This window comes from Parambassis ranga, chromosome 4, assembly GCF_900634625.1.
Source record: "Parambassis ranga chromosome 4, fParRan2.1, whole genome shotgun sequence".
Classification (NCBI taxonomy): domain Eukaryota; kingdom Metazoa; phylum Chordata; class Actinopteri; family Ambassidae; genus Parambassis; species Parambassis ranga.
This window is the reverse complement of record NC_041025.1, coordinates 22,746,721-22,772,418: the sequence shown is the minus strand read 5'-3', so window position 1 is coordinate 22,772,418 and position 25,698 is coordinate 22,746,721. Positions and strand designations below refer to the sequence as shown.

The window sequence follows — 25,698 nt, the reverse complement described above, 5'->3', positions numbered from 1 at the left end:
CCCTCTCAGGAGTCAACCAAACAGACGACTGTCCCTTTAAAAATGTGAGTGCGACCTCTGACCCTGGACACGGACTGGGTGGGGTGTCACGATATAACCCTAACGCTCCTGCTGGAGCCGGGATTTCACGGTCAGCACATGCAGCAGCAAATGGTAACCGCCAGCCATGTTGGCCTCTGACAGTTCCGCGCTCATCTTCGTCTGAGACAGGAGGACGGACTGAAGACTCCCAAACAGTTGAAGAGGGGGGGGGTCATGTGCCACATAACCTTACCCTAAATCCTTTCACAGAGAGTAACAGAGAGACGACAGATGGCGGTTTGTGTTACGCACACATGCTAACACACATGCTCAGAGACTCACAATCTGAAAGCCATCTATCAGGCATGATTCATGACCTGAGGATTCACAGGGGAGCAACAAACACATCGGACACACTTCACTCGTGTGTCGTGCGTGAGACAAGTAACCACAGATTCTGTGAGGCACGGCGACTCCACACTGTCCATGCAGACAGCATTCACACTCCGTTACAAGCCACTGTGCTGCTTTTCATGAAGGTAAAATATCTTTACATACAAAGCCGTTTATACATCTATTGTAGTCATATTTTAGCCACTCACATACACAAACACTACTGATATGTAGCAGTCCAAGCTGCAGGCTGCAAGAAGCAAGCCAGCAAACATCACGGCTCAGACGCATCAACCACATCGATGTTCTTCCAAAACACATCCAACAACAACAAAGATCCCGAAAGGAGCTATGAATGGGACATTTCTCTGCATGAAAGGTCTTCATGGTTTCATTTAGTCTTCAAGTCAGCTGCTGAGGTTTATAGATTCAGGGTGTTCGGTCAAAACCTGGACAGGCGTGCACATCGGCACCTGACGGGCAAGAGTCAGCACTGAGAGTCTGACAGACAGGTGAGCAGATGTGCTGTGTAGATTGTGGGTGGGATATTCACTAAAGGAGACGTCTGTACATGTAGTGAAGGACAAGATGCCCAACAGCACCGTGAGCATTAGCTTACAGACATTTGACATAAGTATTGGAAATAAATCAATAATATAATACATACATAAAACCATGTCATACAGTTGTAGAGAGTCTTCTGGGTGCTGAACGGAGACAGGCCGAGATGTTAGTGTGCTGTCAGGTGATTGTTGAAGGTGTGTGTCGACATGCTTTGCTGCAGGCCGCTTGTCATCAGTTCTCTCTGCGGCAAAGTGGAGTAGACAGAACAGTGCTAACGCTTGGACAGACACACACAAGACTCTCAGTTAGAGATGAGCTGTGAGCCCGTCACAATTCACTGCTCCGCTTTCAGCACTCCGGACTCTGCTGCAGGCTTCTGCACGACACTCAACACCGCACTACAACGCAGCGCACACAAACCCTGTGACAAGCAGTTTTATTGTGCACAAGGTCAGTGACGGGGGCTCTACACACACACACACACACACACCTGTCTTCACTTAACCAGCATGTACATCAGTGAATGGCTATTGTAGCTCCTTCAGAGACTGCGGAAAGATGCTCACATTTCACACACAATAAAGAAGAAATAGATCTGATGCTGTGTAGAAAACAGGCCGTCAAATTCACACTCAGCACTCAGACAGAGACAAAAAGAGGAGTCAGCTCTTACCTGATGATGGAAAAGAGACGGAGTGGAGTCGGATCACAGGCAGCAGCAGGCAGGGGGCAAGAGGAAGAAAAAAAAACAAGGTCAGCATTTCTACACAAATATTCTCATAAAGCAGCATTTATGTCCATTATGATACTTCTACTATCTTCTCTGATGTAATATTGGCCTCTGTTATGGATTCCTACATCGGCCTATGCATTGTATCAAGTCTGATGTTAATAAAGTGGAACATTTGTGAACATTCTGGTGCATCCCTCCATCGGATACAAGAGGTTTAATGACAGAAACAATGAGGGTGTCGCCAAATGTCCGAGTGTTTCCTCTATAAAATATATGCTGAGCAGTATGTCTGACAGTAGGCTGAGGATGATGTCACTGTGGTCACATGATTCTCAACCAAAGCAATGGGCTCTGATGTTTTGTCTTTTTGTGTGTTGTAGTAGCTAAGGAGCTGACAGCAGAGAATCACAGCAGACACTGCGGTCAACATGATGTCAGTGGTCAAACAGCTGCTCACATGCAGAGAGAATCACACAGTTCTAACCACCAATATCCACTCTGCTGCTCACACACACATCAATAATCCGGTTCGGTCTCAAGCAGACCAGTTCCAGCTCATTGGCCGTGATTAATCGTCTGCCGTGTTTTTCCCATGATTCTCAGCGTCGGCAGGCAGAAACGGTCAGACATTCTGGGAGTGGACTCCGGCAGCACTTCCCATCAGAGCCATGAGCTCTCCTTCTAACCCTCCACTGCCAACCCCCTTTAACCTTTCCACTCTGCCCCCCCAGTGGGTTCAGGATGGGCCGGCGGGGCTCGGGGTGAGGGTCCTGCGGTGGTGAGTTATGTTCCCGAGCAAGGACGCGGTCAACATGCCAAGATTTCTCATGCAGGCTGAGAGGCATGGCAATTACGATTATAGCCAATAATTGAAGTCTAATGAAGATGGATGGGGTCAGCGTGGAACGCAGCCGGGTCACATCGCAGGCTAATTCACTACATTTATTTCAGGAGCACAGCTAATAGCTGCGATTCAACAGGTGACTGGGAGAAAGCCCATCCCTGCACCCAGATGGTAAACATGCAAACAGTTAGCATCTGCTACGAGTGCATTCATGTGGAGAAGGAGAGCATCTAAGGGTATAGACCTATACATGATTCTCTTAGCTGTGAACAGAATATAACATGTTTCCACACAGTGATGCAGATCTTATTCTATCATATGTTTAATTCAGGCTGCTGTTTCTTCCTGTTTCTTTTGGGGATCGTGAAGTTTCTATCCAGCCCTCCTGTCCATGTGTGTCCCGAAGCTGTCCTGTAAAATGTGCATCATCCAAAAGAAACACGCTACGCACACCGGTACCAGGTACAACTGGCTGTTATGGCCTCCTTCTGCTACTTATGCCTACCGTATTAAGTCGTACTTTTTTTCATCCTTTGGCTGGATATGCAACTTATACTCAGGTGTGACTTATATATGAAAAAATATTAGTTAGCCTTGTGTCCTGATGTCCCATTACAAATATAATGGCAGCTGTTCTGTCCCCCTCCTGATGGTTCTCTTCCACCTCCAGCTTGTCCACACTTTGCATTCGGAGCATAGGTGACTTTACGCTAAAAGCGTAGTGATTTCCGCTGGCCCGCTGGTGCGACCTATAATAATAATAATAATGCATTGGTCTTATATTGCGCTTTTCTGCTCTGTTGGGCAGGCACTCAAAGCGCTTACATTGAGATGCATTATTCTTTCACACTTCCACATTCACACAGTGGCAGTGGTAAGCTACCCAGTGGTAGCCACAGCTCCCCAGGGGGAGACTGACGGAGACGTGGCTGCCAAGGTGCGCCTACGGCCTCTCCGACCACCGCCATACGCATTCATACACCAGTGAGTGCACTGGAGGCAATACGGGTAAAGTTCCTTGCCCAAGGACACACAACAATGACTAGGGAGGAGCTGGGGTCGAACCGCCGACCTTCTGGTTATTGGTAATTCCACAGTAATTCCACTGTCTTCTGCTGGTATAAGCAGCCCTTCAAGTTCCATCCAGCACTTTTGCAGGTACATTACTGGATTGTTCATTAACACATACAATCACTTCTAACTGTACAAATCTGCTTCAGTAATGGCAAAGTTCCCCTTTAACCTTATCAACGTAGGGGACACGAAAGTAATCCACGAGGGATTTACATTTGCAATTCTGCCAAAAACACACATTATTCCAACTCCAAACAACCACAGTTGGATTGTTTAGACCCTGGTAAGGACCACTGTCCTGAAGTTCTTAAAATGTGACATCAATGTTGTTGGTGAGCTGAAGCCCGGGCTCCAAAAACAGCACCAAAATCCCCTTCATGCCTGACAAAAGAAAATAGACACTGTCTGAGATAACATGTTCACATGCTGTCCACAGTGAGGCCATATGAAATATAATACGTCAGAATTTCATCCATAGTCTGAGCTCAGTCGGCTTTAATCTCTTCATATCTCGGAGTAATGCCTAGTAATATGAACAAGAGACAAGTCTTGGAGTCTCTCCTCCATGAGTAAATATACAACAACCTGGTTCTCATATCTGACCCGAACACACTAACAGTCTAACACAGGACCATCTGTGGATCTTTGGAAAGACATCGATGCCTTATTGGCTTCCTGTGAGTGTGTGTGTGTGTGTGATAGAGAGAGGGCCACAGCCAGCCTCTGCCATGCCCTGCCCAGAGGAAAGAGCGGAGTGGGTGAGTTGGGGATTCAGTCGCGTCGGGAGGCTCTGGTTCTGCCTGGTGGTCTCACAGCGGGCTCATCAAACATGATTACACAGCAAACTAGTAACTATTCTTTAATCTTTTCTTTTTTTGGTTAAATGAAAAACAAAATGTCCCAAGATTTCTGTAAACTGTGTGCATGCATGCATAGTGTGAACTGAACCTGAACCCAGCTCAGTGTCTGTTTAAACTAAACGTTCCAAGTTAATGCGAACAAATATCCACTGAGCTGCTCAGAGGTTTCCTCATATCCTGCCTTAGCCCACACACAATATATAGGAGCGCACACACACACACACACACACCCCAAGAAGGGGCCCCATGGCTACTGTAACAGTGTACAACCATTCCTGTAGCAGTCGTGAGAGCCAGAGTCAGATCCCTCCATCAACAATGCCCTTTGTTTCTGGGAGCAGGATGTATTTTTAAAGATGGCGTCTGGTCTCGTTTGTCAAAATCAATATTTTTGCGGCTCTTAAACAGCGCAGCTTTCCCTCCTCTCTGAGACTCTGGGCGTACCTCGCGTGTGACTTTGCCAAAGCTTGTACAACTGCTTGGTAAAATAGTCCAAAATGCAGTCTGAATAGCCTGCCAGTGCGTTCAGCTACAAGCTGCCAGCATGTTCCTCCGACAGTGACCCACTGTGTTCTAATGTGGCGCTGCCTGCCAAGGGTCACTTTCCATTTGGCTTCGACGGCCTGAGACTCAAACTGAGAGAGACGTGGGGAGAGAGAGAGAGGGAAGATGCAGACGGACGGAGCAGCCCAACAGGCATCTGCTGCTGTTTAAGCAGGAAACACCCTTCCTCTGTGACAAACACATGAACGCACCCACCTCACACTTTTCCCCTAATCAATAATTCAACAGTGACCTCATATGAATAGAAACAAGCTTTGAAAATTTAATGAGCACAACTTTGTCCTGCTCAGCCAAACAGATGTCATGCAGTCAAAATATTTCAATCCTACTAACGACGTTGTGCCGTTAATTTAACTGCTGTGAAGATATGAGAATGTAACACCCCGGGGTGTCAGCAGCCTGACATCCACTGCTCCAAGTGTTTACAAAAGCTAATTCTCATGTCAAACGGAGCTCTTTCTCACAGCTCCCGAATGCTTCTTTGTCGATTTCTGTCTGCATCTGTCTTCCACAGAGCTCAGCAGGAGGTCAACGACGACTCGTCCTCAGAGGCCTGATATCAATCTGCTTTAGCATCAGACTGACGTCTGAGAACGAAAACAGAGCGCGGAGAATCTGGTCTGTGGGCTGAGAATGTCAGGACACACGCCGACGACGTCAGAAGCAAACAGTGGACTGGAAACTGCTCATTTTGGTCTTCGTAAAGAGAAACAATACCAGCTGAGAGAGAGAGAGAGAGAGACAGAGAGAGGCTGACAGGGTGAGGAATGATAGATAGCTTTCCATGCAGAGGCCGTCCGTTTTCCACAGGCTATAAACAGACACGACAATGAGGCTGACTTACTTTCAGATATTTAAACTGAATATGTGCTGAGCCCTAAAACTGGAAACAGCAACCAAAGGATGTTCCAGGTTGTTACAGCACATGTCTGAATTTCCTAGTATTGGTGATGATTTGCTGATGAGGCAGAAAACACGTGGAGTGAGACAGCAGAAAAATGTGCACGCCAAGTATGAGAGTCCCACCGTGAAGACTCGTGAGACGTCTACGCTCCCACGCCAGCGGCGGGGGCGGGATTCGTCGCCCCCCAAACGGTGAAAGTGGAGCTTTCTGTGGTTAAGACCGTGGACGGGTGTACTGGGAACCCGAATCATTAACTTTTCCTAAACTTAACTGAGCTGCAACCGACAAAGAAAGAAATCGGGGACGATCTGACAGCATCACATACAGACATGCATGGAGGCATGGCGTTAGATTTCAGCTTCCAAACCTAACCAAAGGAGCATGACCCGACAGGTCTGGTTAAAATGTGATATGAGGACTGTAGCATACACTGAGCAGAGCTGGAGTGATGACAGGTGCAAGTAATATATCAAACTGAAACAGTTGTTTGTGTTTTGCTGTCATTTCTTGTGGATCTGGGCCTGCGGTGGTCACACAAAACTTTACATCTCTCCCCAGCTCCACCAAATCTACTGCAGTCAGACCCCCAACAGAGGCACCACCCACTCTACTTTACTTCTGATGCCAACTGGAGATATAAGGAGCAAAAACTACTGAGTCTAAGGATGAGAGAGAGTGTGTGTTTAAGTGTGTGTGTGTGTGTCTTGGTCATGAATAATGTATAAGTGGCAGGTCTGATTGATGTGGGGTATAAGATTTCTAGCCAGCCAACGAAGGGGCTGTGTGTCCGTGCCCAAACCCCAACACACTGTGCAGCCGACTTCAAAGGGTGTGGTCTGGACTCGCTCATATACAAACACAAACTCTCTGTCTCTCTCTCTCTCTCACACACACACACACACACACACACACACACACACTCACACACACACACACACTCACTTACTTATTCAGTCACTCTCTCACACACACTTTACACGCTCAACAACTCACATTGACACACATCTGCACGCTCCAATTTCCACACGAATTTCCACACTTGCATATGCAAACACACAGACACACACAGACACACACAGACACACACAGACACACACAGACACACACAGACACACACACAGACTCTGGACTTCCTGTGCTTCCAAACAGGAACACACAGGGTGCTGTGTGCTGGATGGTGGGTCTGGGGTTTTGGGTGGAGGTAGGCCTCGCTTTCCACACCTGTGTTTGCAGCAGTAATTAGGGGCGCTTGCTATTTTCGGGCATCCGTGCGCTCACACACACTGTGCAGCACACAGAGGGAGCTCTCAGCGGCGGAGGCGTACAGTACACGTAGGCTGGTGTGTGTGTTTTTTTTTTCTGGTTAGAGAGTGTGAACGCCAGTGGAAAGCTCTAACTGGCCTGTAAATACAAACAGTCATATTTCCAGTTCCAGGTCATTAAAGAGCTCATCATGGTCTGCCCACGCAGGCCTTTATGACATGACGGACAGCCGGCTCAAACGTATCTGCTGTTCAACGGTGGTGGAGAAAAGGACTGTGACATTGTGCGCAGCTTCTCAAAGAGGAGCTACTCCTCCTCCAGCACCCGATAAGGGTTCAGAGGTTTACCGAACAAAGCCAGCTGGGTGTAGATGCCACGACCGAGCGGGGACACAGCAGATGTAGGAGCAGCTGACAGAAGAAGAAGAGGAGGAGGAGGAGACAAAAAAAGGTCTCTGCTCCACCTGTTGCTACGGCAACCCTGGAGAACCAAGCCACTGAAAGAATGGATAGATCCATGTAATATTTCGATATTTTAAAAAACTAAAATGACTACATGTAATGTGAAAGGGTCTAATTTTGCGTCCCTGCGTGGCTTTTAAGCCCTTTTTAGATCATTGTTTTGGTTTTGCAGACTGTTCTTTGGTTCTGCCTCAGCGCTCACAGTTTTTAGAACCACATCGCTCAGATTAGACGACCTCTGCGAGCCTTTTCAGTAGATAATCACACACCTTTCTAAGCATCTATTCTACTCTGAATTTCTATGTGGAGTATTTTTGAATCCTCTCAGCCGCCACATGGCCTGCACATGATCAGACCGAGCTACCCACCTCACGGCATGTCACTCCAAGCCCGTAGCTGAAAACCTCGAGGAATAAAACAAGCATGACAGGCCGTGACAGTCACCGATCTGCCAGCTCTATACTTTGAGGTTGTGCTGGTTTGGAGGGCAACGAGGCAAACTATTGCCCTGTGAAAAACGCAAGATTTGTGAAGACAGGGAGTAAACACAGGCAGGGTGCTTATTCATTCTCTTTCCTCCTCGCTCCCTCGCAATCTCGTAAACACACGCGAACGGTAATTACGCCTCATTAGAGTGCTCGGGGCCTTTTATGTAGCTGCTGAACATGGCCACCGTCTCTCCCCTCTGGCCCACAGGCATAAACAAACACTTGAGCTGGCCAGCCCCCTGGAGCCATGGAGCCTCCGCTTCACAGTAAAGTGCTAGGGATTCCCCTTCGCCGTGGCGCATGTCCCCACCTCTCTCTCGCTCCACGGCGCCACCCACAATGTTTCTCCTCTACTTTCTTTTCCTGTGCTTTCTGTAAAAAAAACGAAACGAAAACAGCAACAGAAAGAAAGAAAGAAAAAAAAAGCTGAAAACTGAGAAAGAAAAGCAGAAGTCAGAGTGCTGCCTGGCTGCTGTGGGTCTGTAATGATATAATGAGAGGACTGCAGTGTTTAGTGGGCAGCTCTTTTTATAGCAACTGTCAGGACAGATGTGCAATCATTCTCTTTGATTGAGTGAATGCATGCACGTGTACGTGCACAGGTCTCGGTGTGACGGGAAGCTGACTAAGGAATTGTGAGGTGAAGGAGAGAAAGGGAGGGAAAACCAGCAAATGGAAATGGAAGGCGAGGATATGACTGAAGGAAAAAGAAAAGGTGAAAACGTCAACAGAGAGGTGTCACTATGAGATTTAAAAAAAAGAAGAAGAAGAAGAAGAAGCAGAGGGGTCAGAGAGAGGTGACGGCCGGGTCACGCTGAGGTCAAATAAGGTGCAAAACCAGTAACTCTGGGGCAAGTTTAGAATGAAAACAAACCAGTGCTATCACTGCAGGTCACAGACAGGGCCTCCCCTCAGGTTACACACACACACACACACACACTCTCATATTGCTGGGGCCTCTTAATTAAAAAAGAGATCCCTGGCACTCCCTCAGAAAGTCCCACCTTCTAAAAGCAAATACACAGCTCTCCATCGCGGCTGTTTTAATAAGGATAAAGTTCAATGCGAGCAGCGTGGAGTGAAAGCCTCATTGTGGTGCAGAGAGCGCGGCTCTGAATGCCGTGTCAGTTCTCTCCTCATCCATCACACCAACACCTCGGCGCTGCATTTCTTCACCAATTACGTTCTGGCCTCAGACCCCGCTGTACATGTATGTAACTGTGGTCGTTCGGCGTTGAACAATGTTAACACAAGTGCAGCGTGTTGTTTATTACTGTGACCATGTTCTTCAAATTGCCCCCATGGCACATTAAACACATGTGTGTCTGTGCTTGCCAGCATGTTTGTAAAGTATCTGTGTGTGTGTGTGTGTGTGTGTGTGTGTGGGGCGTTCAGGGACTTACCCCCGATTTAATACTATAAACCTGTGTGAATGTAGATCTGCAATAAGTTTAATAAAAAACAGACAACATGGGGAAGCCATTTGGCCCTGAGAGAGAAGGGAAGACAGGCTTTCAGTGCTGTGACCCAACAAATGTTTCCATTCCATCTGAGCCACTGAGCCTGTTTGAAGTGATCTGGTTCGGGATGCTGTTTGTGCCACGCTCAATCGGCTCCAGGCAGCTCTCAGCTCTCAGCCTGTACCTGAAACTGAGCTCAGACTCATAATAAAACAAATGTGCTTAAATATTAACCCTTAGGTCTGAGAACACACAGGTGGAAAGATTTCTTCCACAGGGTGTCATCAGAGCGGGACAGTGAGCAATAAAACGAGGAAAATATTTCTTATCGCATGTCCTGAAATAAAAAAATATTTAACTGTGAGGTTTTAAGTTTGCTCTTTTCATATTGATAATGTTAAAGTATTTTCACAGACTCAGCAAAAAAGAGAGGAGGATGCCTGCACCTGGAATCACATGGTTAGAAAAATGGGATGACAGAGGGGTGAAAATCTATTTCCAACTCACACTAATTATCAGCGAAATGACCCTAGGACATTTTGCGATCAACCCAGACATTCATTTATAATAACAGTTCTACCACTCTCATATTCAGCCTGTCCTCAGTTTCTGAGGCTGCTGTTTGGCAAGTGACTTTGTGATGGGAATGTTTTTCCTTGTAAAATGTATTAAATGTTATACATACGTTAACATATATACATTTGTGTGTTTAAAGATCATTTTTTTAATTATTTTTGTTTTCAATGTCTAAACTTGACCAGTAGTTTTTAATGCCAAATCAAACCAACAGGCCAAAACTAAACAGCTCATGTTGTCAAGGGGACTCGAACCCTGGACTTGGTCACATGATCGGATGTGTTGCCATACAAAAAGAAGTTACTATGTTAAATCTCATATCAGGATGCAAACATGCCGCATGGGATCTATGTATTAATGTTCCCATGTAAGCGTACACACTCACGTCCAATGCTTTAATTCATGTGCACGCAAACACACGAAGACTTGAAGGGGTCAGTCAGCCAGACAGCAATGTAATCGAGAGAGAGACTGAGAGAGCAAAGAGCCGAGACTGTGACTGAGCTCTTGTGATATTTGGCTCAATTTCGACAATCTGGACCGAGAATCTTCCCACGAGCCGCTGGACCGTCTGACAGAGCGAGAAACACACACACACACAGCGCGAGAGCGAGGGAGTGTGAAGGAGCGAGAGAGGAGGTCACACACATTCCAGTCCCAAAGAGTCGGCCAGACTCCTCAGACAATTAAAACAAGATGACCTCCACCACCCTGAACCTTCCAAACATCCCTCTGCTCCATCAGCCCTGTCTGCTGGACCACTTCACTCCCTCTGCTCAAACCGGTCCTCCCTAAATTGTAACTACATGAGACTCAGCCTTTTCTCTGTGGCAACACACACACACACACACAGTGGAGGAGGGATTATTGCATTAAAGTGCCTCTCACACTTGTGCTTCCCAATCAGGGAGTGTCTCAGTTTCACAGGCCAGCTGTGGACTCCCTACCTACTGAATGCTGATTTATTGGCATCACTAAAGCCGGCTATCAAATCAGTCAGCACCTGATGGGGGGGGGAGGAGGGGGGAGGAGAAGACAATCATGAAGAAATAGGAGGAAGAGGAGGAAAAGAACACTGAGGCAGAAGTGGAAGAGGAGGAAAAGAAAAATGAGGAAGAGGCAGAGGAGAAGGAGAAAAAAGGGACAATGAGGAAGAACGGAGAAGAAAAAAGGAAGTGGAAGAAGAATGAGATGAAGGAGGAAAAAGAAAAGGAAGAAGAAATCATAAAAGAGAGAAGAGGAGGAAGGAGCGGCTGCCAGTGTAACATTAAAATGTTTCCATCTTTATTTCCATTTTTTTGGCTTCTGCCTCCAAAGCCTCCCTCTCTCACCCTCCTGCTCTACAGCCCAGCTGACTGACTCCCTCCCTCCCTCCCTCCCGCTCTAGTCTGTTAAACCCCAGCAGGACACCCGACCCCCACCACACCACCACCACCCCCAACATCATCAGCCTGTCTGTTTCCCCCCTGCTCCGTCACCTTCTCCCTGCCCTGCTCTCTCCTTCCAGGTGGGAGGTATACATTCCCTTTTGCATGTGTGGGGACATCACTCCACCCACAAGTCCTGTCACCTACCAAACCCACACTGAGGCGAGGTCACAGCCTTTTGTTTCCTGCAGAGGCACACACACACACACACACACACACACACTGCAATCAAGTCACGAGCGTCAAAACCTTTGACTCACTTTACCGTCAGTTTCTCAGTTTTGTGCTTCCTGATTTACATCATACTGTTTTATATAATATATACAGTATTATCATATAAGTAACAATAAACACTGATCCACATCAGCTCAGTTTGACATTTTTAAAATCAAGGAAATATGTTTATGTTTGTTCCACAGAAGAAGGCAGCAAACATGTCAGTCAGGACTCCAGGGTGCAAACCATCCTGCCGGCTCCATATGAAAGCAGAGGATTCTGGTTACACAGGGCAGCGAGGAGAAAGGAGAGAAAAACAGTGCGGGAGAAGAAGGAGCAGAGCATCTGCTTTCATCCTCAACCCAGCAGGGGAGAGCTTAGGCCTGTCAGACTGAGAGAGATGGCCCAGCTGCTGCTGCTGCTGCTGCTGCTGCTGCTGCAGCGCACACACACCATCACAGTTTGGAGAACACACTGAATATTCTGGAGTGCTATTGAACCTCAGTGCTATCATCATGTCTCTCATTTGCATTATTATACAGACGTTTTTCTAAAGCCTAAGCTATAAAAACACAAGGGAAGTAAAACTTCTACTGTGTCCAAAAAGCTCCTTCAACATGAAGGACTTTCAACATCTCCAGACCAACAGACGGACAATCTTCATACCGAATCATCCAGCTGGACTGACATCTGTCTGTTCCAAAGCCAAAGCAAAGCCTGCCTTCATATGTTCTTAACTTTTTCGGGCAGAAAAATACATTCATCTTCTTCTTCTTCAATTCCAAAAACGTAAAAATAAAAACATTTTGCTCTAACAATCAATACTGCAATAAAACCCCATGAAATCTGACATAAAACTGCATTACAACTTCCAAAAGCTGTTCTTAACCCTGGGATGGCAGCTGATTTTGGTACGCGCTCTACATTCGCTGTGTTTTATTGAGTGAAACAGCCTTGAAACAGGAAAATAAAGTCATTACTTGTGTCAAAGTTAGTTAACTTCATTGCCTCTTCTTGCTAAAGGGGGATAATGAGTGCTAGTCGGCTCATTTTTTTTAAAGGGATGGTAAACCCAAAAACTCATAAACGCCGACCAGTGAGGCCGCAGAGTCAAACTAAGCAACAACAAGCTAATTTAGTTACAGAGAAAAAGAGCTGACAAAGCACTTTCATCACAAAGCCTCTTCAGCAGCTTCCTTTTGATTCTATCCGACTCTTCCAGATGAAATTTACAGCTTCTAGTTCAAATTTCCATTTTCTCTGGCTCCTACTCATTTATGTTGGACCAAAGGTTGAAGCTAAAACTTTATTCTTGCATAACACTTTTATCCTGTTTTTTTTTTTACAAACAGCTGTCCCCTAAGAAAACAACAGTCCAAATAAATCCATCTTAATGTGTTCAAATCAACACGGATTAAAAGTATATTTGTTGCAGTGCTTTAAAGCTGATTATACACTTAGTGCCAGAGACTGTTACTAATCACAACACACTGCAGCTCTCTTCACAAGCTGTCCTCCAGACAATCACAGCGGAGGACCAAAGCTTTCAGCCAATCAGGTGGAGCTGTGGAGGTAAGAATGGAAGCCGACAAACAAGAGCAGAGCGAACGGCCTTGACTCTCACTCTGAAAATGAGCAGAGCTGGCCCAGGTTCGTGTCTGCCTGTGAAGCTGCAGGTGAAATTTCAACACATGCACACGTCAAGTGTTGCCCTGACACAACCTCTGAGAACCTCTGCTATCACGGATCTGTCTGTTACCTCTTCTTCTTTTGTTAAAGCAGCAGGGAGTCGGTTTTACACAATCATCCTCCATTTATCTGCCGGTCGGTTAAAATGTTCCAACATTTCTCCGCCTCCCTCTGCAGCTCTGCGTCTGTCCCTCTGGTGCGATGCCACAGTAAACACTCATCCTGTGTCTGATGATTGAGGATGATTTTGGACTCTGATGGGGTAAGAGTGCCTCCTTGGAGATCTATTTTAAGTCTCTCACTTAATTCATCTTTCCCATCATCATAACTCAACTCCTACGCTGTTTCTCAGAGTGTTATCCAGGTCCAGCTCCCCTCTCCTCTACCTGTGTACTTTATGTTTTATGACTGAAAATTCCGGAGATTTTGTGTAGTTGTGCAACTTATGAAATAAGAAGAAATAAAATGTTACCACAGACTACCACAAGGTTCAGAAACAGGACAGAAATTCAAACTGACTTCGATATAAAAACACAATAATTTAATAATTCTTAAAGAAATACATGGTGGTTTTTATTTCTCTCTTCAATGTAAAATTTAAAACATCTACAGATGTTTTTAAGGTAAACTCTAAAGCTCTTTGTGACCAGAAAATGACAAAACAACCCTTAAATATCTGCTAGTAATTTTCTTTTATTACAATAACAGGGGAAAATATATTTTAAAAAACTACAATCCCTCATAACTCCGTGCGCCCTGAAGCTCCCTGTATGATGGAAAGTCTATATTTAGGCCCATTATCCAAATGACAGATTTTAGAGGCTCTTTGGGGGCTAACCTGGGATCAGATACCCTCACCAGAGTCCTTTATAAGGAATAAAGTTTTCTGCCATCACGCTGTGTGAATGTACATGTTGGTGAAATAAGCCCCATGTGTGTGAGCGCGTGTGTGTTCATGCGTGTAGAAGGTTTGTGAGAGGATCAGTGAGGTTTTATTACTCTGAAACAGAACGGGGGGGGCAAAGCTGGTGGTAAGGCTGAGGGTCAAATTTCACCTGAAACGAACACCCCCGCAAAAAAGACCCACCTACACACACACACACACACACACACAGCTGCTGTCATTTACTCATCCTGCGTGTGTGGGATGCCGAGTCAACACAACTTTTGTTCAACTGATTCACACCTGTGTGGATGTGGGTGAGTGTGTGTGTGAGCTGGGAGAGCAGGAGGAGTTGAGGGGGTTTCAGCCAGGAGGTCGCAGTGATGAAACCTAACGCCCCCTCTCCTCTGCCCTATTAGCTCCCATTTTAGCCCTTTACCACTCCAGCTGTGTTTATTAAAACCCTACAGAGCGGGCAGAGGTATTTATCAGCTCCCTGAATCACTGCCGTAAAAATGTAGGCAGGCAACACACACACACACACACACACATTTGTGCCACTGTGTGGAAGGGAGAGAGGGGGACAGCGCCCTCTATGAAACAAGCTAGTAGCACAGGGATATCTCCCAAAATCCACAGCTGTAATGAGTACCTTCTGCTCTCTGGGTGCATCATAAAAATTGGACACATTCATATTTATAAGTGCAGACTCTGCAGTCTTAAACATCATATGTCTCATCTCCTCAGCCAAACGTCCAGGTGTCCATCGAGTTCCCAAAAAATGTCAGAATCTGGCGATGAGGCTCAGGATAACCGCCTGAGCAAAAACTTCAAACTGTGGATGTAAATCTTCTTCCCTTACTGTATGAATACGCCGGGCCTGCCCCCACTGTCACCTTCCCGGCCAAAAACATGTGATGAATGGCCCCCGGCTCTCATCAATCATCTGTGATTGGCCCTGATCTACGCTGTGATTGGTTAATTAGCCTCATCTGTAACCATTACTGCACAGAGAGGCAGCTGCGGGTGGATAAGAAAAATAAAAGGAGGTGAAAAATGACACCCTTAAGGGCTGTCCTGTCACCTCGCTGTCTCCACATAATGCCAGGAGTCAAACGGCAAACTGCAACACACACACACACCTGAACACTGCAGAGGAACACCTTCCACAGGTAATTATTGTGAAAACAAATGTGAGAACGAGACAAGTGAAGGAAGGAGGGGGTGTGTCAGCGGGTCAGCTGCATCTCATCTGGCAATGGTTTCTCCTCAACAGCAGAGAGAACAGCAGCGCCAGCTCCAGTCAGGGGAAAAATAAGAGCGGGTTGTCGGACATCAGAGGGAAACATCTAGCAACAGGGTGGTAACTACTCGCCAAACGAGCGCTGTGATGGTTTGGTGGAGTCTAGTGACGCAGCTTTTTAGGAGTACAAAACATTTAAAAGAGGCAGGAGGGACCTGAAGAATAAAGAGAGGAAACAAAAAGACAGCAAGAAAGTTCAGCAGGATGGAGCCCGAGGGGGGGTGGAAAGGGCCAAAACCACCAAGCCGACTCCCGCTCCCGCTCCCTCCCAGCCAGCCCTCCGCTCTGCACAGGAAATGGCTCAGTGCAGCCAGAAGGGGCGGAGATGTAAGGGGGCTCCAAACAGCTGTACCCACCATGGGCCAAGTCAGGGTGGGGGCACAGGCTGGGACGAGAAGGAGGAGGGCAGTCTTTGGTTAAGATGGCCGACTACTACATCTTTATCTGCTCAGATAGAGCCTTCGGTGGACGTCTGCTGTGGGGTTTTTTTTTCTCCTCCTTGGCATGTATCAGTCAGAAATTTGTTCTGCGTCTCCAAATCCAGGAGAACCGCACTCTGGAAAAAAAAAGGCCAGTCAGATGTTTGAGAAAGTCCAAAGCTGAACCCCTTTGAGGAAAATGAGATCAGGAGGATTTAAATCATTTTATCTGCTGATTTTATACCAAAGCGTTCAGCTCCCGGCATCTATTTCATAATGCCATCATAATAATAAAGGGTTCCATTGAGAGTAGCTGGGCAGCTCCAGGTCTGTCTGCCTGCCTGCCTGGGTCGGACACCCGATACCTGGCTGAGACGATGCCCAGCCAGCCGCACGCCTTCAGACGTCGTTAGAGCAGACACACAGCACGCCCCTCCTGCCACCCGCAATCCATCCACAGCCAATTACATGCAATTTCCCTGTCCTGGGTGGGGTGAGGAGAGCGGGGGAGAGAGAGAGAGGCAGGAAAAGCAGTTGTCAGCCTAAAGCAGACACACATGGTTCTGTTTACAAATTGCCAGTTGTTTGGCTTTGCCATGGCAACGCAGTGGCTGGATGGAGATTTCAAAGTGGGACAGAGAGGTGGGGGTCATGGTGACAGTCGCGGCCTTTGATGGTCTGCTGGGTGGGGTGAGCTTTCAGCAGGAGAGATGGTTCACTTATGCATAATGTACAAACGTCCCACAAACAAGCGTCTGTTTAACTTCTCCTTTCTGACTCCCTCCCCTCTCATCCCTCTCTCTCGGTTCCCCTCAGCACCTCCAGCTTCTGTTTGGCTTCCCGAAATCCGCCTTTTCCGAAACAGGAGACGCACAGCGAGGAGGTGCCTGATTCACCAGAGCTGGAATGTTCCCGGTTCCCACAGGAAACCTGGAGCGTCTCAAGACAGGGTGCCCCGGACAGGCAAGTGCACACACACACACACACACACACACACACACACACACACACACACACACACACACAAGTCTGGCAACACAACATGGCACGTACACAACTGGGCAGACGGATTACCACATCAAGACAAGGAGACCAAACAACCAACAGTTTACCAGTCTGATATACAGCAATTTTATATTTAATCCTATATTTCTCAACATGGCAGCACAAATGTAATATGGCCATCTGGTATGGCAAGCATGATCTACCCTAAGATATCAGTGAGTTTAGCATGTTAAATAGTGATTTAGATCTACTGTCACACTACAGGTGCTGCTACGAGGGCAGCAGTGGCTCAGTGGTGGAGCAGGGTAGTAATCAGAAGGTTGGCGGTTCGATCCCAGCTCTGCCCTAGTTATTGTTGTGTGTCCTTGGGCAAGGCACTTTACCCACACAGTCCACTCATACTGGTGTATGAATGTGTATGAATGAATCGGCAGTGGTCGGAGAGGCTGTAGCCACGTCTGCGGCAAGGGGAGAGGTGAACTGTGGCTACACCTGTTTACCACTGCCACTGTGTGAATGTGGTGTGAATGATTAATGCATCTGTAAAGCAACTTTGAGTGTCCTAGAATATATAAGTTCGATGTATTATTATTATTATTATTATTATTGTTACATAATACCCCTGAGCATCAGCAGCTGGGATCAATAACGGGTCTATGACATGTAGAATATCCGAACACCAAGAAAGCCATAAATCATAATTCATTCAGAATTAACTTTCACCTCAGTCATTTAGACTTTTTCCTCACTTTATTGCCACTGAAGTGACTGAATAATTAATTTTTATTCACCACTGTTCCAACTGCCTAAACAGATGTTAGCTGTAGCTAACAAGCGTCTCATAATTTGCCAGTTCTATTTATCTGAAACATCACTCATAAAAGTGTCACTTCCTTAGTGCTTCACAGTTGTTTCCTTATTTTGTTGGTTCATTCCTAACATCCAAGTCGGACTTTCTGCCACAGGAGCCAAACATTATTCAGTGCGGTTGCTGGGATGTGACTGATCAACGGTCTTCCTGTAATCACACGGAGGCTGCTGCTTCACTGACGCCATCGATGCCTCCGCGCCGCGCCTTAACAGCGTGAACCATGGCCGCACAGCCTCTCTCAGCCTCTCGGCTCTGACGCAGTGACCTCACACTGAGATGTTCAGTTAAAGCGAGCTTCCCCACAGTAACCTCTTCACCCCCGCTCCCATCTCAAAGAGCACCCCCTACTACCTCCGCCACCATCACCTCCTAATAATAACACAGGCCGCTGTAAGGGGTCTGCTGTCAGACATGGCAACCCGTTGAGTCTTTCATCTCGACACACACACACACACACACACACTGTTCGTCTCATCTCTCTGCTCCTTTCTCTGCTTGCCGCTGGCACCGTTACGTTTAACACAAACACAGTATTTCTGTCATCGTCGCTGGGACGCGGTGTTCCCTTAATATCTTTCTTTCTTTCTTCTGCTGGCGTTCAGGGAATGGCGATGGGGGCCTGGAGGGATCTGGGACATGGTTGAGTTGTGGGAAACCAAAGTGCAGTCTGTGGCCTCGCAGCATGTGGCCCTCTCCCTCTCCCTTTTAGCTGCCCCTCTCTTTCTCTATCTCCGTTTCTCTTTTGGCAGAAAATCACAGGAGGCTTCATGCAGATCACATATTGCAGCCTCAAATGATCTGGGAAAACATGCCCTGTAAATGCTATGTGCATATCTGAACCCTGTTCAACTCTGAGGCGGTGCACGCACAGTTGCATGTGTGTATGAGTTTTGTGTCTTTCGCTCGTCACGTGTGTCTGTGTGTGTGTTTTACCTCTACATAGTCTTTGGCGTGGCCCCAGTCCCTTTTGGAGTCCAGGTTGCCCAGACTGAAGCTCTCCAGTTGGCCCAGGTGAATCTTTGCCACAGAGCGGCTGATCTTACGCGTCACAAAGTTTGAACCTAAAACACACACATGAAAAATGCTTTTTTGGCATTTTATGAATTCAATTACAGTTTACACAAAATATAAATGTTACAGAGATTCGGTTTGATCCAATACATACAAATGGAGAAGAGCAGATAAGTGAAATCAAGTCTTTTTTGTCAAAGATTGACTTTAGAGACACACACACACACTGACAGCTTTCCAAACCTCCACTATTCTTCCAAGCCCTCTTTAGCCAAAGCAAAAAACTCAAATAAAAACTCAACCCGGAGTCAAATGAATTCGTTACCACCTCACATCACTGCGCCTTTCAGAATTCTCTCCCATTTTCCTCTAATTCACTGTTGCAGTGTCAAACCTGGGCTGGAATCCAAGACAAATCTCAGAGCATCAGTCTATCGACACTGACAAAAAAAAAAGCAGTAGGGAGTTCCACAGAAAAATGACAACCAAACAGGACCACCCTGGCTCTGCCGGGCTCAGCGTCCAGTCCAGCATCACCACATCGACAGGCGGTTCATCTGCCAGATAGCCCAGCGGTGCTACTCAGCTGAGTCGACACACGTGGCGATATTATCTGCGGGAAAACAAATGAGCCTCTAATGACTATTTCTGTGCGGCTAGAAGGGCTCGAGATGCTTTTGGGGGTTTTGGCGGGACACTGTGGGCTGGTGTCGTGTTCTCGACTCATGCTGTGAGGGAAAAGATGCTGTGAATAAGTGGTCCGGCCCTCCAACCCAAATACTGCATTATACTGATGGAAATCAACACTAAATATCAGGGTGTCACGTCCAATAATCCCACCGTCTTTGTTGAAACGGCTTATTAGAGCCTGACTCTGGCTAGTCTCTTCTGTCTAATGTTCAAAGGGAAAAAAAATGGAAGATGCGTGGGGATGCATGTTGAAATTTCAAAGGAAAGCTTGAAGCTTGCATCAAAGTGTTGACTATTTTTAGTTAATACAACATCTGTGCTGTGCATAAATCTCCCACAACCTTGCATGAACCTCTTTGAGAACCCTTAAGAGCTCCTACATGCTGCTTTTGAAACTCATCAGGCTAAAGATGAATGTTGCCTTTTAGCTCTGCGCCCATCCAGGCCATAATAGCAGAGCTCTGTCTCCACACTGTATCACTGTTCCCCTGACATGGAGCAGAGCCTCCATTTAGACACAGGAAAATCCCATGAACCCAATCATGCGAATGCACCAAATTTGTAGTAATTATTTCATAGGAAAGCGACAGCCCTGGGCAGGCTGAGCAGAAACAGAACAGGGAAGGTTAGACACGCTTATTTAAGAAAATACAGCATGTTGTGTGTTGGTAGTGGGTCACATGGCCCCCATGTCAGCGCTGCTCTGCGGCCATGTTGACCTGGAGTTTATAAAATGAGGCCTCTGTCCATTCTCTGGATCAAACTACAATTATTAAACATTTTTTATTTTTTTGGGGTTTTGACACATATTTGAAAATAGCGCATGTCCACAAAGCGTAGATAAAAGGTCTCTGGAAACCCCCTCTGATGTCAGTCCAGTCCTGTCTTTGCGTGATCCTCTCATCAGGCCTCGGGGCCGTGCTCTAACCTGGCAGATACCACCACCACCGCTGCTGCTGCTGCTGCAACAATTATTCATCTGACACATACGTGACTGTCAGCTTTGCTCTCATCCATGTCAGATAGACAGGCTCTTTTCCCGTCACTAGGTGTGGGAAAGCCAGCACACAGTCATGCTATAACATGATGCTGAACTTTTGGACGAAATGCACTCACTTTCACAGACTCTCTAAAGATCTGGGCCTTTCTGCCAATGCATGAATGAACATTTATAGAGTTTTGTAGCATGAAAGCTTGTTGCAGATGAGAAACCTTTGTATTTTAAATTTAGCTTGATTAAGTATAAAGAGAAAAATTCATTTTTAACTTCTTAATTTTTTTTGTTTTAGTGATTTTTTTTTTTCCGGTCAGTATCTTCAGGTTTGCAACTCATACAGTCTGAAAATGCCACTTTGATTTCTGGGAACTCATGATGAGCATTTTCCATCATTTCTAACTGAATAAGCAGTAAAAACATACAAAGATTACATGATAATTACATTTTCATTAGCAGCAGGTTTCAGGACCTGATGGAGACACGGCAGTGAGTGTAACTACAGACCGTGTGGGTAACTGCAGTAAATTAGAAGGCAGGGGTCTGATTTGATCCAGCGTCCAAGGGAAACTGGAGTTTGCAGGTTAAACACAGGTTGTCAAAACTCTGCAGAGCCGGGTTGGCTCATATAAATGTGGCAGAGGGATACAGTGAAGCACAGAACCCCAATCAGTAATAAAGTCCATTATTTCCCCCTGAGCACACCTGTAGTCTCCTTGTAAAGCTCACACCTCTGTTTGGAGTGGCCCTGCTCCCTGCCTGCTCTAATTGGTACAGCGTAGACCGGAGTGTGGGCCTAATGGACCGGCCTGCCTGTCCGTGGACAAAGCCTGCTCTGTTACTGGCCCGGGTGTTAATGTGTTTCCTTTACTGGCAGCAGCACTGCAGGACAGCCAGGAGGAGGAGGGGGAGGAGGAGGGGGGAGGTGGGAGGTGGGCAAAGGGGAGCTGGTGGGATGGGATGAGGGGGGGCTAACAGGTTCTGAGGTTCTGAGCCCAAATGGGGCAGTGGTGGCCGTTTAACCTTGCCCGCGGCCCGGCGGAAAGTCTAATAAAACCACGGGCCGTGAAAACTGAGCAGACAGCAAAACCCATGCCAGAAACTGACACTCTCTCCCTCACTCTCTCTCTCCCTTTCTCCCTCTCTCTCCCTCTCTCCTCTCTTTCTCTCTTTCTCATTCTCACTTAAGCGTTTCTTTTCTTTTTTTTCCATCATTCCTTTTCATTTTTTGGCAAGAGAAGCAACAGGAAAAACGTAACACTCAGGCTTCGTTGGCACAGCTGGGCTGAAGTGTGGGGAGGAAAAGGAGGAGGAGGAGGAGGAGAAATGTATGGAGATGTCTCCCATCCAGAGCCAGGCCATGTGGGCCCAGACAGGATGGGGACAGGAGCTGTCAGCTGGGGGCTTTGGTCTGGGGGGTGGCGGGGCGGGGCGAAGGGGGTGTACTTTGGCTCGAGCCGCCCCGGTTACTCAACAGATTCTGTTGTTAACGCGGTGCTGCTAAAGAAAGGTGACTTATGAAGTCTCAAACTGTGTGACGGCGTAGACCTAACACACCCAGACCTCAAGCTCTCTGACTCACACTCATTTATATTGCGTCTGCCAGTGTATTTATGTGCATTTACTGATTGAGATTCAACCGCAGTGCGATTTGTAACATTTATTCTGAAGACATAATGCGTGGCCGCGGCTCAGCTGAATGGTACATTAGCTCTGGAAAAACTGAAAATCTGCGTCAAATCCTGTCAAACATTTATCAAGTTGATCTTTAATGCTACATTTGCACAGGTAGAACATCTACTTCCTTCCTAAGCCGTGGCTGCTCCTTCAGCTTTAGAGCTGGCATATGTTTTTCATCACCACATAAAAAAAAAAAATCTGTTCCAAGGTGACTCTCAGGATGTTACCAAGCTCTCCCCCTTTTTTTTAATAAAACAGAGGAATGGCTCAGTAACCCAGACTGTTTAAATGAACCGCATTCTAAAAATAGGACTGTGGATCACTTACTTTTCTTGAAAACAAAGACTCATGCCAACTATTTTCCAGATACTTGACAGCCGAGTCCCGTCGGCTTGTCTGAACTGGCTGCGTTTTGGGGTAAAATAGCCAAAACATGATTTTGATTGGCACAGGGTTGTCATGGAAACTCCTCGCTTACCTCAATAGAGGGTTTACACACCTGTTTTGGAATTCAACCAGAACTGCAAATCCCATAATCCCACTCTGTCTTTGAGAAATGGCCCGAGGGAGTGAAAGGCTTTGTGGTAGATTTAAAGTGAAAAATGCAACCCTTAATTTCCATCTGCACTCCCACACGTTTAAGGATTTAGGTCAGCTTTGGCACCTATTTGCATCCAAACGAGTTCATCTCACCACCATCATCATCGTCTTTATCTGTGTTCTGAGTTATGAACAAAATACCTGACTTGCAGGAGCACTGAGTGATTCTGCAGGAGGAATCTTCCCCGGGTCAGGGGTTGGCCAAATTCCACTCCAGACCAAAGACCTGTCAGTGTCTGCCATCGCCGTTATTGCACAATTCACATTCTGACTGATCTCTGGAGCCTCAGCGAGGAGAGAATACTTGTGTTACATCCAAGATAGGTCATGTGTTCAGCTTCGCCAACATTGTGTCTATTCACACCTGACAGACACTGCTGCCCTCTCTCTGGGCTGATTCAACTGACGGGGAGGGCGCAGAGAGAAAGATGATGCAAGGAGATTTGAAACGGAGCTGGAGGGCTGTGAAGTAAAAGACAAAAACCAGGAAAGTCACTAAAAAAAAAAATGAGTGGATGGAGGGCACACAGCTAGTCCCACCTCAACACCGATGAAGTTTAGTATCGAAACGAAACATCTAACTTTGCCAGACTGGATCGAGTTATTCGTTTTTTTTTTTGAAGGTTTGCTCCTTCAGGGCTCTGCCGGAGGCTGAGAGACGCGACAAGGCGTCCTCCTCCCACTTACGATGCTATTGCACCACTCAAAATACTCAGTCAACAAGATTCTTGGTTACCATGGTGATCGGGGACAACAAACATTGATATGCGAGGGCGTTAGTGGAGATGATTGAGGGTAGAAACTTCACTGACCACGTGACATGTCTGATGCTACTGAGGAAAGCACCTTTGTGGCCGGCGTAAAGCATGAAGGGAGGCGAGGACTCTGTCATCGGCTTTAGACTCTGCTTTTCACCTGGCCGTAGTTCAGCTCATGTTTGGGCTGCGCTCACTAAGCTCTTTCTCATCAACACCCAAAGAAACTAAAGCTCTGTCCTGGTTTCCGTCTTAAAAGATACTGCCAAATCCCCATGACGATCGCTGACCGAGTCATTCCCATCTGAGGATTTCCTTTGAAAATAACCTCTCCAATAAATGGAAAACATATCCTCTTACAAATCTATCATATGATCTGACCTTTTGGGCTCAATCTCAAGGAAAGCAGAAAGATGAAGCGGAGGCATGTCAAGCGCTGAGCGCCTGTGTGTGCGTGTGTGTGTGTTGTGGGGCAGCATTGACTTTGGCAGTGCTATTCTAACTTCCCCAATGTTAACCGGTCTTCTCTCCTAACATAACAGTATATTATTCTATACTGCCAAGCGTGAACCACAGAGCTCTCAGGGAGGGGAGATGGATGGGACTTCCCCAAATAAACCCAGGAACCAGCCTACAACTGGAGCTGGTCAGTCGGATCAACTGTGTACACACACACATAAAACGCATTACGGTGCTGATTTACTGCACAGACTTACACCAACACACTGCTAATAACTTTAAATTAAACTTTTACTGTCAAAATTAGATTTTTGGGTGCTTTCAGGTGCTGTATGTTATTGAATGTGATGACCAAATAAACATATGAGCTGGTTATTTGAACAGGTTCGCTGATGATTACTCTTTCCGAGAGACCGGAGCGCTTCACTGTCTCATATGTCACAGCAATGTGGAGTCTATTTAGCACCCCTGCTAACGCTAATCCCGCTCTTCAGAGTCAGTGTGTTTGTTATGGCTAACGACTAAGCTAACCAGAAAGCAGTGAGCTGCTGTGTGAACCGGCCTGCAGATGCAGCCCTCTGTTTGCTTTGCTTCACGCCGGATTTGCACCGGGTTATTTTTCCTTCCTGATTCCGACTTTTTGCCACAGAACAATAAAAGATCGACTGTTTGTTGGTGGAGCAGTCAGGTGTTTACAAGAGCCGTAAGAATAACCTGAAGCACATTCCTGCTGAGATTAAGTCATCCAGAGCAATGAAGGGACAGTAAGTCTGAGAGAGGCTGGGGTAAAAGTCCCTTTTTTTCTGCCTTTCCCAGCAACTGCCTGATCATCCTGTGTGAGACACCGCGCCACACGGTGCCTTGGTAATGACTGGCTACTGTTAGGTCCCACTTTCACTCTGAGGTTGTTGGTATAAGGAAAAGTCCCTCATGAAGGCAAACATTAACAGCATTTCTCTCTCACACACACATCTACTAACATCCTGAGGTGATGACATCACAGTTTCTCCTGTGTGTGTGTGTGTGTGTGGGAGGGTAATAGTGGCTTCAGGGTCTGGTGAAAGTGACATCACCAAGCCCTGGTGACTAATTATTCAGACGTTCATTAAGTTTTGTAACAGATGAGGCGGGGCAGCATGCAGGTAATGAACAATGTACGCATGTGTTCAGTGGATTCTGATGCTCAGGGTGTGACTGAGAGTCATGAACACGCCTCTGGCTCTGGTGATCCGTCAGATGTTTTAAGATCTTATGAGTCAAAAAATGGCCTGGTCACTATGAGTTTTATTTGAGTTATTTTAGGGACTCTCTCTATCTTTCTTTTCCAGAACTGTTAATTAAAGAAGTGGATGACTGTTGTAAGAATGAAATTATTCAAAACAATGACCACGAGAGAGAGAGAGAGAGAGAGAGAGAGAGAGAGAGCTGACCATCATCATCATCTGCACAGGATGAACACTTGAGTATTACAAACTCCTTTTAACTCTTCCG

The 25,698-nt window shown here is 46.5% G+C and overlaps 1 protein-coding gene across 1 annotated transcript in view; it reads right to left on the bottom strand.

Annotated features, from left to right (window-relative positions):
- gmds (GDP-mannose 4,6-dehydratase) overlaps window positions 1-25,698 on the bottom strand; it is a 142,809-nt gene that overhangs the window by 69,257 nt on the left and 47,854 nt on the right. Inside the window, exon 7 of the mRNA XM_028403763.1 lies at window positions 18,952-19,079. Coding sequence (XP_028259564.1) covers window positions 18,952-19,079 — 128 coding nt within the window. The remainder of the gene's footprint in view (window positions 1-18,951; window positions 19,080-25,698) is intronic.